We start from the raw sequence: 14,242 nt of genomic DNA on the forward strand, positions 1-14,242 counted from the left end.
GTAAGCCCTGTGCCATCCCCACACCTCTGCCCAGCCCTGTGCCATCCCCACACCTCTGCCCAGCCCTGTGCCATCCACACACCTCTGCCCAGCCCTGTGCCATCCCCACACCTCTGCCCAGCCCTGTGCCATCCCCACACCACTGCCCAGCCCTGTCCCATCTCCACACCTCTGCCCAGCCCTGTCCCATCTCCACACCTCTGCCCAGCCCTGTCCCATCTCCACACCTCTGCCCAGCCCTGTCCCATCTCCACACCTCTGCCCAGCCCTGTCCCATCCCCACACCACTGCCCAGCCCTGTCCCATCTCCACACCACTGCCCAGCCCTGTCCCATCTCCACACCACTGCAGAGCCCTGTCCCATCTCCACACCACTGCAGAGCCCTGTCCCATCTCCACACCACTGCAGAGCCCTGTCCCATCTCCACACCACTGCCCAGCCCTGTCCCATCTCCACACCACTGCCCAGCCCTGTGCCATCCCCACACTGCTGCCCAGCCCTGTGCCAACCACACCACTGCAGAGCCCTGTGCCATCCACACACCACTGCCCAGCCCTGTGCCATCCACGCCACTGCAGAGCCCTGTCCCATCCCCACACCTCTGCCCAGCCCTGTGCCATCCCCACACCACTGCCCAGCCCTGTCCCATCTCCACACCTCTGCCCAGCCCTGTCCCATCCCCACACCACTGCCCAGCCCTGTCCCATCTCCACACCACTGCCCAGCCCTGTCCCATCTCCACACCACTGCAGAGCCCTGTCCCATCTCCACACCACTGCAGAGCCCTGTCCCATCTCCACACCACTGCCCAGCCCTGTCCCATCTCCACACCACTGCCCAGCCCTGTCCCATCTCCACACCACTGCCCAGCCCTGTGCCATCCCCACACTGCTGCCCAGCCCTGTGCCAACCACACCACTGCAGAGCCCTGTGCCATCCACACACCACTGCCCAGCCCTGTGCCATCCACGCCACTGCAGAGCCCTGTCCCATCCCCACACCTCTGCCCAGCCCTGTGCCATCCCCACACCACTGCCCAGCCCTGTGCCATCCCCACACCTCTGCCAAGCCCTGTGCCATCCACACACCTCTGCCCAGCCCTGAGCCATCCCCGCACCACTGCCAGCAAAAGCAAACAGGAGGGGTGGCTTTATCGGTGCAGGTTATGGCACTGCACAGTGCCCACTGTTGCAGTGTTTTGTTCTTGAGGTGCTGCAGCTTTGATACTGCTGAGGAAATGAATTTTAGCAGCCTTGCAGTGAGCTGTGCAATGTTGTTTTGCCTCTCTGAGCTAAGGGTTGCAGCAGGGTCCTTAAGTCCAGCCTCACTGCATTCACTCAGTGCTTTTGCTGGAAAAGCACAGTGCTGATTAAACACCTTCCTGCCATTTTCATGTCATCCTGCTAGGCCAGTGTTTCTTTACAGTTTGTCTTGTCCAGGAGCTTGCACAAACCCCACAGCTGGGAGATGGGAGGGTATGAAATGGGTGTTTCCTTTAGCTGAGTAATGGCAGTGTAGTTTAACACCAGTCACTGCTTTTTTGTCTGAATTATTTTTTTCTGTGAAAGATGTACACTAAGGGTAGTTGGGGCATTGATTTCTTCTGTGGAATTTGATTGACCTTGGTTTTATTTGTTTGTCCCTCAGCAATATATAAGTAATATGATCTTTTAATGACTATGTTATAAAAGTAATGTGATTTTTTACTGGATACACATCAGAATAAATAGGTCATGTAAACTCATTACTTCATTCAGGAGGCTTGGTATATAAATAATTTTCAGTTAGTAGTGAGACAGAATACCTACTCAAAATTCTATGTTGCAGTTAGGAAAGGAACTTAAAGGTACCTGAGGAAGAGACAAGTAGGATCTGCAAAATACCTCATTGGTATGAAGGTTTAATTACCTTTTCTCATTTCTGTGCAATATGGAGGCATGAGTTACATGGTACCACAGGGTATTTTGCCAACAGCACAAGCATGTGTCTGAGATATAAAATTCTCTGCAGAAAGAAAAGAGAGAAAATAAAAATTGCACCATCTGTATGTGTTTCTAAATTTTGTCCCTCATTAAAACAGTTGTGTACAGATAGGTCAGTATCTCATCTACATCTCCTCAATATCCATTGATGGGCTGTAATGCTGGTTAGACAGAAGTGAAAAACATTGCAAGAATAAATTCTCTTCACAAAAATAATAAATGTTGAACAATATTCATAAAGTGTTCATAACTTACAGTGCATGTTGAAACTTGTTGTCTTTGACCTGTCGTTCAGAAGTTCTTCTAAGAGTCACAGAGTCATAAAAATCTTTAAGTGCTTCTATTGGAAGAAACTAGACCAAAAAAAGGTTGTTTTTATAACAGAAAACATAGTGCCAGAAATGACCTGTTAAATGTAAAAAATATAAGAATTCTCTGTCCCTTTGAGTTCTAGGTTCATCGTTGGAATTACTACAAATAAAATGATATGTAGAAAAAAATAGAAATACTCTTTTTAACTTGAAAACATCATTTTTATAAAGTACATCAATTTGACTAGAAATGTATTATTGCTGTGGTTTTTAGTCCCATAATTAACCACTGTGCAAAATTAACACAAGTTTTGTCATTTATTTCAGTTTTTCTTTTGCAAGAATAACTTGTTTGATTACACTTCCCAGCAGTTTTGTTTTCTGCTTGGGGCTAAAGGGTGTCACACACTGACAATGAAACAGAGAGAAGAAGAAAGTAATCAGCATTGCAGAACTATGCACCTTGTGGAGGAGGTTCAAATTGGTTTTGATAACAGAATGTTAAAGAGGAGAGGCAGCTGGTAATACTGCCTAAAGCAGGAAACAGGCAGCACTGTTGCAAAGTCTATCTTACATTTGCTGGTGGTAGAATAATTTTTTTTAGACCCATTTCACTATGTCAGCTTAGTTTTGGGTTACAGGATGATGTGGCAGAAGAGCCATTTTCATTAGTATTTCAAGTACAACTCTTCAGAAGGTGGGCCAGGACAATTGATCTCCTGCCCCATGCTTCCTGAGCACGACACACCTTCACTTACAGTGGTATGGCATTTCCTGTGATGTGCAGCTGGTTTCTGATAAATTCCTTAACTAGCATTTACAAGAACATAAAAGTACATAACTTTGAAGTGTCCTCAGTTGGAAACATAACCATGTAATATTGCTGTGTTCCTTTTCACTTTACAGCTGTGGAGAAGCTGAAGGAGCCCACTTCAGAGACTCAGAACAGCAACCTCTGGATTATTGTTGGGGTGGCAGTCCCAGTTGCTGTGGTGCTCCTGATTGTTATTATTTTATACTGGAAACTCTGCAGGACAGACAAGCTGGAGTTTCAGCCAGACACAGTGAGCAACATTCAGCAGCGACAGAAGGTAAACGGGGAAGCTGTGCTGAGAGGAGCTGGGGTATTCTGAGAACAAAGAAATGGGAGACTCTGGGGAACACCTGGCATCCTTAACTGGCATGTGTAAACACAGTTTGAGAGCATTCCAGTTTAGAGGGGAAAAAAAAAAGAGGGAAGCAGTCTAATGATAGTTGAAGTTAAGAATCCCATAGTGGTTTATTTATTCTCCTGGGTATTTGATACTGCATTAGATAGATCCATCCTTCTGAAATGTGGGCACTGAGGCTGAAAGGCACTCTTCTTTATCACTTCATTTCAAGGCTGTGGCTGGGACTGAATAAGAAGAAATATACTGAGTCTTGAATCACTGACCTTGTTTTCCCCAGAAGGGTGAATTTTTCTTTGGAGAGTTTCTGCTAACCAAATCTGACAGCTAAAGTGCACCACCCATCATACCTCATACTGGAACTAGAATTTGCTAGAACCTGTCCTCTCTGTTTCATGTTCTGCCAGGGCTCTTTTTGTTGCAGTTTTGAGAACCTGTTGCAGTACTGGAACATAAATTAGTGGATCTGTGCGTGCCTGCATAAGTGAGCTTGTTGGCCAGTGTTGGTTAGGATAGTGAGAAATTCAGTACTCTTGTCTTTTTCTTGCCCAGGAGTGTGAATCAAAAAATTTGTGATCCAGATTTTTTACAAAGGATGTATTCAGTAAAAAGAATGATAAAGTGCCTGAAAGCCTACTTTATTTTTACAACCAAAGAGAACCTATGTGTGTCAGAAATTCTTGTTACAGACTATACCTTCAGAAGCATTAATAAAGGCAGAATAATCAGCCTGTGCTAATCCTGTGGTACTGCAGTCATGTTCTGCACTGTGACCTTGTGTTCAGTCACACAGTTTTCTCCATAACAAGCCTTGTCTGTACACCATGCTCTCTTTTCAAGATAATTAATGATGTGAAAGATGAGAGAAGCAGAAAACGCTTGCACTTCCAAAGCAGTCAGAACAAATCAATAGCAACTTCCACTTGTCTTGTGACTGTGAATTGTGTGTCGGAATCCAGGCTGGCAACAAGTGGTACCCTTTGATGAACACCACCCCCTGGCACCTTGTTTCACCTCTGCTGGGGTAATATGTAACACACATTTTTGACTGAAGAAGTTCCCCACAGTAGTTTTGACTAATTTGAGAAGGGTCATACAAGAGAGGCAAGAGAGGGCCATTACCCTCGGTACTCTGATCACATTTTCAGTTCCTCTCTGCTAGCACAAGCTTTTTTTGTAAGGAAGCAGTTGGGTTGTATTGGCTGTAAGGCCAGAAACATCTTTCATGTAATTACGTCCTTTTAAGAAAATGGCTCAGTTGCTTTTCCCCACTACTTCCACAGTATTCTTCATCTTAATCATTCATGAGTCAGAAGCCTCAAACTTGTTTATATGCAGGTCTCATTTCGGATTGCCTAGGGAACCTGTCACTTTGCCTTCTTTGGGGAAGTTGCTGTGAGCAAACTAGAAAGATCCAGTAAGGACATCTCATTCAACCCTTGTACCACTGGAGGTAAAGCAATAAAAAATGTCTTAAATTTTTATCACTTTACACATCAAGCAACTGGAAGAACCTACTTTGCAGACCATTTCCTCCCTTCCCTGGAATAAAACACTCTGGCTTCCTTACTGTCAGGCTGTCATTGGGATTTCATGTCTTCAAACAGTGGATTGGAATTTTGGGTCAGAAGAGGGTGTATTTAACCACCACCAAAGACCCCCAGACAGTCAGAACAGCATACAAATTATTAGGGATATTTGGTCTGATCCTGCCCTTTAAAATTTTCTATGTATTTTATAATTTTTATTAGAGTAAATGCAAAGAACTAATCAAAGGAATGTCATCATCAGTGGTCTGGGATTTATGTCTGTAAGTCAACTCCATAAAAATGAACTAGGCTTCCTCGTCCTCACCACAGCCACATTTCCATTCTCTATTTTCAGAGCTTGACCTTGGTACTGAAGGAAGGTGAAAGCCTGCACTACATCTGTAAATAGAAAGATATTTAGATTAAAGATCTGAGTTTTTCTCATGGAATCTATATTTCATGTGTAAAAAAAATGCATTTATAGTGTGCTAGCTCTTCTCACTTCCATTAATATTTAACAAAAAATTGATGTAAATACAGAGTTTTTCATTAGCATAGATATGGCATATCCATACTGGAAATAGAAGACAATACTTTTCAACCTTGTGATATGTCTGTAATGTGTTTTGTGCTTGAAAATGTGTGTTGATTGGAAGATAAGAAACTGAGACGCGTGTTTCTTGTTCTGCTGATACTGGATATCCTGCTGCACTGGTGGATCTCCAGGGGTGTCACCAGTCTTTCTTCAGTGTGCTCAATTATCCACTTCAGCATAGCAGTTCAGTGGGCAGCATAATGATCTGTTAGAATTTACAGTAGCAGCTGAGAGCAAATTATGTTACATGTGCCTTAAAAGAGGGGGAAAAGCCTGTGTGCTTCATGCTGCAGACACAAGACTAAAGGGCTGGTTTCTTGGAACATGGAAAGAGAGAACTCTGTAAAAGTACTGTAAATGCAGATTGCATAAGTAAGCCACAGGTTGTGCGGGAGCTTTTTATTCTTAGTTAGAATCTCTCTTAAAAAGTTGCATTATCCTCTTCAGGGAAATTCTTACACCCTACAAATTTTACTGGATTCTATTGCCTCATGTGTCAGTCATATGCTTCCTTTCTTCTCTGCTTTCATTTAATTGTTTCATTCTGCTTTGAAACTCCTGAATTTTTTCTGAAGCATTTTGGTATTCACTGAGGCAATATAAGTTTTATTTTTAATCTTTTGTATGTAAAGGTTTACTTTTACAGAGTAGGTGTGATTTCTGTGTTCCTATGGCCACCATTAAAAGTCATAAGCTTGATAACCTCACAGTCTATCTTCTGATGAAGGAGCCCAGTGCTGTTATCTGCTGGCAGTTAGACCCTACATGACTTTTGGGTGTGTGGGGTTTGGCTGCCTGAGTGCACCTTGGTGAGGTGGGTGAGGCTCACGAGGTACTTATTGTACACAGCAATTCAGTCATACTGCCAGCATATCATGCCAGCACAGCTAATAGGCTTTGGTCCCTTCAATGCTCTGTGGGTGCCCCTTTAGAGTAGCTGGGTCACAGTCCCTGACTTGTGATGGTTTGTAGTAGCAGATTTCCCACTTGAGTGGACATGGCTGTGTTGAAAAATACCCAGATCCTGTGGTGACAAGTGCACACAAGTTCCCAAGATTGCATGACTACTGATGTGCCAGAGCAGCCTTGAAGCTGGGCTTGAGTCCAGGTGTGCAGCTTGGCCCCACCCTGAAGGCCAGGTCATTCTCCAGGGCAGTATAGATAACAGCAAGGATATTCTGTTCTGCACATTGGCTGTACCACTCCACCAGTTTGTGTTCTTTCCATCTGGCCTTCCAGCTTCAGGACAGGATCAGTGTCCTGCAGACAGGATGGCACAAGGATCCTGCTTTAAAAGGTTCATAATGTTACTTCCTGCAAAGAGTATTGAGAGGGAGCCTGTTATTAAGGGATTTTTAATTTATCTTCTGCCTCAGTGAATATAAACATAAATACATGGGAAAGAAATCTTTTGTGGGAACTGATGCTAGCAAAACCAGGTTGCATCATGAAGTAAGGAAAAATAAAGGATCTTGAAGGGATTGATTTGCTAATCCATCCCTTTGCATCAAAACAGGATTAATAACTACTGTAAAATGTTAGGTTTCCTTTTCCATTGTGGAGATTAAATGGGAAAAGATGCTTAGATCAAAGTTATTTTTATGCTTTTTAAACTGAGAGTTAAGGAAACAGGGGAGAGCATTGAATCTATGCAAGATTCATTGGTCTGTGCAAGGATAATTCTTTTGAAGAGATGATGCTAAGATATTTAAAGGGCACATCAAATATTCATGACTTGTTCTGTAAGCCATAGCATCCTACTGGAAATTCACCTTGATGTGACCTGGGTTGTTGCACTGGATTAAGATGTCTTTGCCTAACGAAATAAAAACATGCACAAGTGGTATTTCTAAATAACAAGATTTTCTCTCTTGCCATTGCCTATATCCACTATAACAATGTCCCAACTTTTTACTTGCCCCAAGCCTTATTTTTCCTGCAAAGAAGTTCAGTTGCCTTTTGTGGGCAACTGAATTTTTCTTCATGAAAAACTCAATGAATTTCTTTGATGCCCAAACCATCACTTTGCTCTGTACCTGTACTGGGCCTCTGATGTTTTTGTGCAAAATCACTTCTTTCCTCTTCCCCAGAGAGCAAAACAACCATTTTTACATGTTATCCACAATGGAAGCAGAGTCAGCAATATTATTTCTTTCTCTGCGGACATCGAAAAATTAAAATGGAGCCTGCTTCTCTAGGGGTTTCACTTTCCTTTCTGTGTTACAAGCACTTGAAGAAAAATGTCAGATCCCTTCCTAAGACTTCTCAGAGGTAATTTCAGCTATAGACAATTATTCAGGGAAATGCTCCCTGTCCTAATGGCAAGAACTGGACAAGCTAATTGGCAGTTTATTTAGAATGCCTTGGATGTTCTCCTGTGAATGTTGGGTGTGCTGAAGTCATTGCTTTTGCAGTGATAGCTTTGAGTGGCTTACTCAGTTCCTTGTGTATCCAAGGGCACATCATAAAACCCATGGGGAAGAATGTCTGCTTCTCCAGTCACATGTCACTCCTCTTTGGAGCCTTCTGCATGCCACTGTGCTTCCTAGAGACTGACTGTGTCCTTCTGGTTCAGTGTCCCTCCTGTGTGTGTTTACACGTGGCACAGGTGGAGTATTCAAAACCTTGAACAAAGTCCTGCACCTCCTCCTGGAGCTGCAGCACAGGTAATAGCAGTGCTGGAGGGCTGTGCCAGCACAGCTCAGCTGAAGTGTCATCATCACCTGGGGACTGTCACCAGCCCTTGCATGTCTGCTCTCATCTGCTCACGGTCACAGGTAATGAGTCATGCCTGCTGCAAGATGTCTGAGAGGCACTTGTGTGGGTTTTTATTTCCCCCCCAAGCAGGAATATCTGATATCCAAATGTCATGTGTCAGGTGTAACTTTACACCTCTGAAATGAGAATTTTGCTTATTGTTGTGTAGTCTGTAGACTATCTCTTGAATGTTCCCAAGATCAGAGGCCAGCCCTGCTGGAGGCTAAGTACTAGGCTTCTGCTCCTGATGCAAAGAATTCTTGTGATGTTTTGACATCCTGTAATCCTTTTGTTCATCTGTCTAATGTCGAGGCAACAGCTCTGCATTGCAGAAAAATTCAGTCAAAAGAGACTCATGTTAAGAAAGGCAGCTGACACCAATCTTATAAAAACTACTTGAAAACTGACATGAGTTTATGCAAGAGATTCATGTTTGCATAACAAATACCATTCATTTCTAATAGCTGCCTTGACTAACTATCCAAACTGTTGTCTTCCTGGGGATGGCATACAGGATCTCCTTCAGAGTCAATAGCTGGATTCTAACGAGGGATAGAGTATTCAACATCTTAATTACTTCTCAACAATACATTTCTCTGATGGCAATTCCTCTGAAAGAACTCTTTTGTAGTAATTCTTCTTCTGTAATGAGGATTAACTATTCACAAGTGGTAGAAATAAAATGCCACACTTAGATATGCTGCTTATACAAATAAGTATAAAAAGTAAAATGTCTCCATCTGCTTTCTTAGAAACATTTGAGTATCTGTCTTGAGATCGTTCCAAAAGGCCAGGTAGCCCAGAGGCCACAAGGAAAAGCCTAGAGGAGGGGAGAAGGACAGGGCAAGTATATGGATTGCTTTGCCTTGAGTAACTCTTCAGCCTCCAGTTATTTGTGTCTAGAAGTGATGATATTTAGCAACCCTCAACATAATTCTTTTCCATGAACTTGTTTGGTCCTTCTGAGCTCACCTCAGCTGCTGACAGGGGTTTCCACAGCATGTTACATGTGGAACCACACCATCTTGTTTTACCATGCTTTATCCTGCTACTTCTGAGTTTTTCTGTGATGGCCCTTAGTCCTTGTATTGGAGGGGACAGGGAACAGCTGATTCCTAGGCACTGCATTTTTGCCAATCCTGACATTATAGACCTCTGTCATATTGCTGTCTCTGTCATGTCTTTTTCCAATCAGAGGAGCCCCAGTTTTCTAATCCCTTCTTTTGAACTGGCATTTGAACCTTTAAATAACGTGAATATTTTCTAATTCTGTTCCATTTGTTTTGAGAGGGGGAGAGTAGAATTGAATATGCTATTCAAAATGCAGATGATCAGTGGATTTATGGAGTCATGTTTATGTAGTGGTTACTTTTCAAAAGGAGTTAAACAAAAAGGATCTGTTTTCAAGATACAGGTAAATGTTGTGCCATCCTAGGCATAATAAACCTCTGAGATGAGATTAATACTGGGGAAATAAATTTTTCTCTCCTAACAAAACACGACAGAGAATCTACTGGGGAATTTAACTGCTTTGGCAGCATGGAAATGCACCAACATTAAATCATTGTTGCCTAAGGTTTTATTGTGCTGTGCACTTGTGTTTGAAACGTGCAGTTTCATTTCAGCAAGCAGAATATTTCTGCAGTACATGGGAATGTACTTTCTGTGCACGTTAAACCCCTCTTAGGAATATAAATATGTGAATCATTGAACCCAACAAAATACCAGCATGAGAAAATAAATGAAAATTGCTGACCTATTCTCTCTCTTGGAAGTCTTTAGTTAAAAGTGGTAGCACTTCTCTCATTATTTGTAAGAGGATGTGTTTTTGGACTGTGTTGTCTCTGTGCAGATGGTGAGGGTCATGTTAGAATGTATTTATTTGCTTCACAAGTTTAGAAAAAGAGTTCCCTTAATTTGTAATTTTTTTATGTGTTGTGCTGTCTCTTAGAGGTTGCAGCTGGTGTTGGAGTTATGTATGTGGACTTAGAGGAGTAATTGTTAACATAATTTAGGGATCAAAAATACCTCTATGTTGTATAAAGCTGCCAATCTTTTTCTGACTTACTCCTGACACTTCTGTCTAACCAGTGTGCAAAGGAACTTCACAAACAATGATTAAGATAGTATCCACCCAGTGGCATTTCTGTCTGAGAAGGAAAGCTAAAACTGTGTGATTCAGGAACAAAATTCTGCCTGTTACAGCAGTTGTCTCAGCAGCCTGTGGGCATATATGTACTCAGAGTTATGGGCTTTCAACAACATGATCCCTCTTGTATTTTGTGAAATTTACTGAGCTGTCATGGTAATATTAGTGTGGCAGGAAAAAATGCACAAAGGAGAGGGGTGATGGAAATCCACGAGAAGGATCTGTCTTAAGAAAATATTTCAGGACAGGTGTCTTGAGAATCTCAGGCTTTATAAAGTTTTGTAAGTTTGGGGTTTTCTTTATTTGTTTTTAATCCTTCTCCAGAAGCAGAATTCCTAAGGAGGTATTTTCTGTGGCATTCCTGCTTTCCTTACTATTTGTTTGGTGGTAAGCAGTAACACAGTTCTGGCTTTCCAGCAGAGGGAAGGAGGACCAGAGGCTGTACATCAGCTTGTTCTGATTTGCTGTGCCAGTGCTGGCTATACAGTGTGCTACTTTTTCCCAATTTGATGGGAGAAACCCAAGCAGCTCTAAGCATATTTCTTTTCCCTAAGGACAAGTTTGCTCAACTGCTTTACCTATTCCCAGAAATGGCAATGGTTGACCAAAGTGCTGTTGTGATGACTAATGGGAAATGTAATTTGCATAGAGATACTTGGTCCAAGATGAGAAAATGGTGGCATTTTGTACCTGCAGCCTCTTTTTTGGCCCACAGGTCTCAAAATCCTACTTCTAGTTTGAGGCTTGCCTCAGAGGACACAAGCTGTCACCCCACTGTAGTGGGAGGGTGGTGGCATCCCAAGTAGGATGTAGTAAATACAGGGAACTGTCATTGCATGTGCACTTCTGTTTACATACAAACACTGTGACCAAGTAAAGGTGTTTAAATTAGAGACTACTTTTTGTTTTGGTCCCTAAACATATTTTCTAAACCAGAAAAAGTGAAGCAACCCCTTTGCACATTACTCAGTGATGCTTAGTGTTGGGGTTTTGTTTTGAAGAAGTTTGGCTTATGGTACATTGCCTAATATCCCATGTCAGAAGAGAGAAACAATGGCACAAAAAGACCTCAAGGGATACAAGTGAGTCTTTTTTCAGTATTTTAAAGGTGGCTATGGAGTCAGAACTCTCCTTCTATGAGATCTTCTAATATGCTTTTCTCATGAATGAAGGGGTTTTGTGTCTTAAATCAGATATGCATTATTGTAGGTGAATCACATGTATAAATTGTATGCATACTTTACGGGCAGTCCCTGGCCATCATCCCAAAGGGCTTTATGTCAAAGGAGAACAAGGCAAACAAAAATACAGAGTTTGTACTTACGTGGAAAGATATGTAGGAATGATAATAGAAAAATGAGCTGAATAAGAAAATAAGACTCTGAAAGGTGAACATGCCTCAGGACTTCCAAATTCTTATTTACTGGTAGACTGGTAGGGATTTTGAATATCTTGTGGAACAGTTGACTGCAAACCATATGGATGAAGGATCCTTGTGGGAAGAAGATGTAGATGACTTTTTGGATGAAATAGTAGACACATAGTGAAAAAAGAGTTAAAATGAAGAAGACTCTACCAAGCACACAAGCAACTGCAAATTCTTGTCCTTTTTGATGCATCATGAGAGTGATGCAGGGAATTCACACTAACCCCTGTTATGGTGCCCTGGGGAAATGGACAAGAGTTTGGTAGTGTAAATGTCAGGTTTTGAAGTCAGTTTGCAATGTGTAGTAGCTTTAAGCTGTCCTAAATCACACGACTTGCATCTTCAACCCACATTAATTTTAAGAACAGCGTGTCTCATTGACTTGCTGTGTTTGAGCTTTTAGACTTTTTTTTTCCTGAAAAGTTTCTTTATCCAGTAACATTCTGTATGCTAGCATGACAGTAGGGTTGTAAGTCAGCAGGACTCCTTTATAGAGGTTCTTGTCCTGTTCACAGGTTATGTACTGACACCAAAACACATGCTTAGCTCCTCTGTTTCCTTAGAAATATATGTTAACAGCCTCTGCTCAATTCAGCTGGCTCTAAAAGGAGCAAGGCAAGACCGTGGTATAAAATCAGTAGAAAATGGTCTTGATACATTATTCTTCATATTATGTCCAAATTCAAATGCTGCTTGTAGGAACTGCAGGGAGAATACTGACTTAAATGTATTTCTTTTCTTCTGCTTTCTACTGAAATGACTCACGGAACTGTTAGAAGCATTTGCTTTCTTGAAGACAGGTTGTTGACATTCCTGGTGTGTCTCTGCATCCAAAAAAACCAATATATTGGCAACTATTTTGTATTTCAGTGGCTTGAACAACACTGAAACTATTATCTGCTTTTATGCAGTAAGAATTGACTGAGGTGCACAGATTTTGTTGGCTTCTGCAGAAATTATTTGATTTTTCTATGAATTGAGCTTCAAATACTGGTTTGGGTTATTTTTTTTTATTATTTCATTCGGTATGTAACAGTAGAATTAAAAACTCTCTTGACTTAACAATATAAAATCATCTTTCTCTACGATTTTGGCAGGTTCTGCATTTGTATAATAATGTAATTCCTTATGAGTGCAGTAATTTAGACATTTTCCTTTTGGTGGTAAGCTTCAGAGGAGTTTATTTCTTTCCTTTTCCCAAGTATATTAAAGGCAAATTAAAACCTCTAACAACTTATATTTAAATCAAGAAATCTTTGCCAAGACTGGTTTTATGCAGTCCTGGGTAAAGGCACCTGAGGCTGGTGAAAAGATGCTAATTTTCAGGATCTGGACAAATAACAATATCAGCCCAACTTAAAAAGTGCTCTAGAAAAGACAGCACCTTCTTTTCTTGCTGGTGATTAATATATGAGTAAAAGATGACTGATCCACACATGCTATCCTGACTACCAGTCCCAAGATGGGCAGAGGTGATGCAGCCTGTTACATAACTTGATCTAAACAAAAGAAAACTCAGCAGGTGGCTAAGAGAAATTTTTAAGAAAACATTGGAAACATCTTCAGTCAGGAGTAACACTATTCATTTCACTGAGTCAGTGATCTGACTGTCTTTTTTTTGAAAAAAGTGGAGTTGTGGTTCAGTGTCCTTCAGACACTTCTTACTGAAAATGTGGATTTTGTCTGCTGTCATTTCTCAGTTAAGTCCTAATGTTGTTGTGGTCTACAAGGAGAGGTATGAGAAGCATAGATTGTGTTTTTAAGAAAACAAAGCAGGCCTATGTCAATGTTATTTCTACAGTAGTAATCCTATTATTATTTCTGTTTTTCAAATAATATTATTTTAATAAGTTAATTTCTCATTTTTTTAAGGACCATCTTTCTGTATGCAGTCTGTATCATGTTGTATATGTATGTATTGTCTCATTTTTCTATCATGTTTTTTCATTCATGTGCACAAACATGCATGCATGCAGTCTTTGTAGTGGTTGGAGCTGGTAGTGCCAACTTGAGGGGTTTTTTTAGCAGAAGATATCTAGAAATGTTTGGCTGTACAGAACTCTGTAAGACTTGAAACATTCAGCCCATTTCCATTCAAGTATCAGTTTGATACTGAAACTATTTTTTAAGATGACAGGAGTTTGTTTTCCAAAGAACAGGGTTTAAGAGAAAATTAAATGCTTGATCTGAATTTTAAAAATTGTCTTGGAGAAGCTCTAGTGCACATTCTGGGCCTTAGAGGGTGTAGGTTGTTGTAGGAAAGAGAACAAGAAGGTTGTTTGGTGTGAGGGAAATGCTTTTGCTGATTCTGTGGAGAGCTGCC

At 41.4% G+C, this 14,242-nt stretch overlaps 1 protein-coding gene across 4 annotated transcripts in view; it reads left to right on the top strand.

The window, feature by feature from the left end:
* KIAA1549 (KIAA1549 ortholog) overlaps positions 1 to 14,242 on the top strand; it is a 141,718-nt gene that overhangs the window by 97,125 nt on the left and 30,351 nt on the right. For all 4 annotated transcript variants that reach the window (XR_009486444.1, XR_009486443.1, XM_059845877.1 and 1 more), the window contains exon 10: positions 3,201 to 3,385. Coding sequence is in view for 2 of the 4 variants with exons in the window: in XM_059845877.1 (XP_059701860.1) it covers positions 3,201 to 3,385 (185 nt within the window). In the remaining 2 variants the exon portion in view is untranslated. The remainder of the gene's footprint in view (positions 1 to 3,200; positions 3,386 to 14,242) is intronic.

This window comes from Haemorhous mexicanus, chromosome 5 (assembly GCF_027477595.1).
Source record: "Haemorhous mexicanus isolate bHaeMex1 chromosome 5, bHaeMex1.pri, whole genome shotgun sequence".
In the NCBI taxonomy this organism is placed as follows: Eukaryota; Metazoa; Chordata; class Aves; order Passeriformes; family Fringillidae; genus Haemorhous; species Haemorhous mexicanus.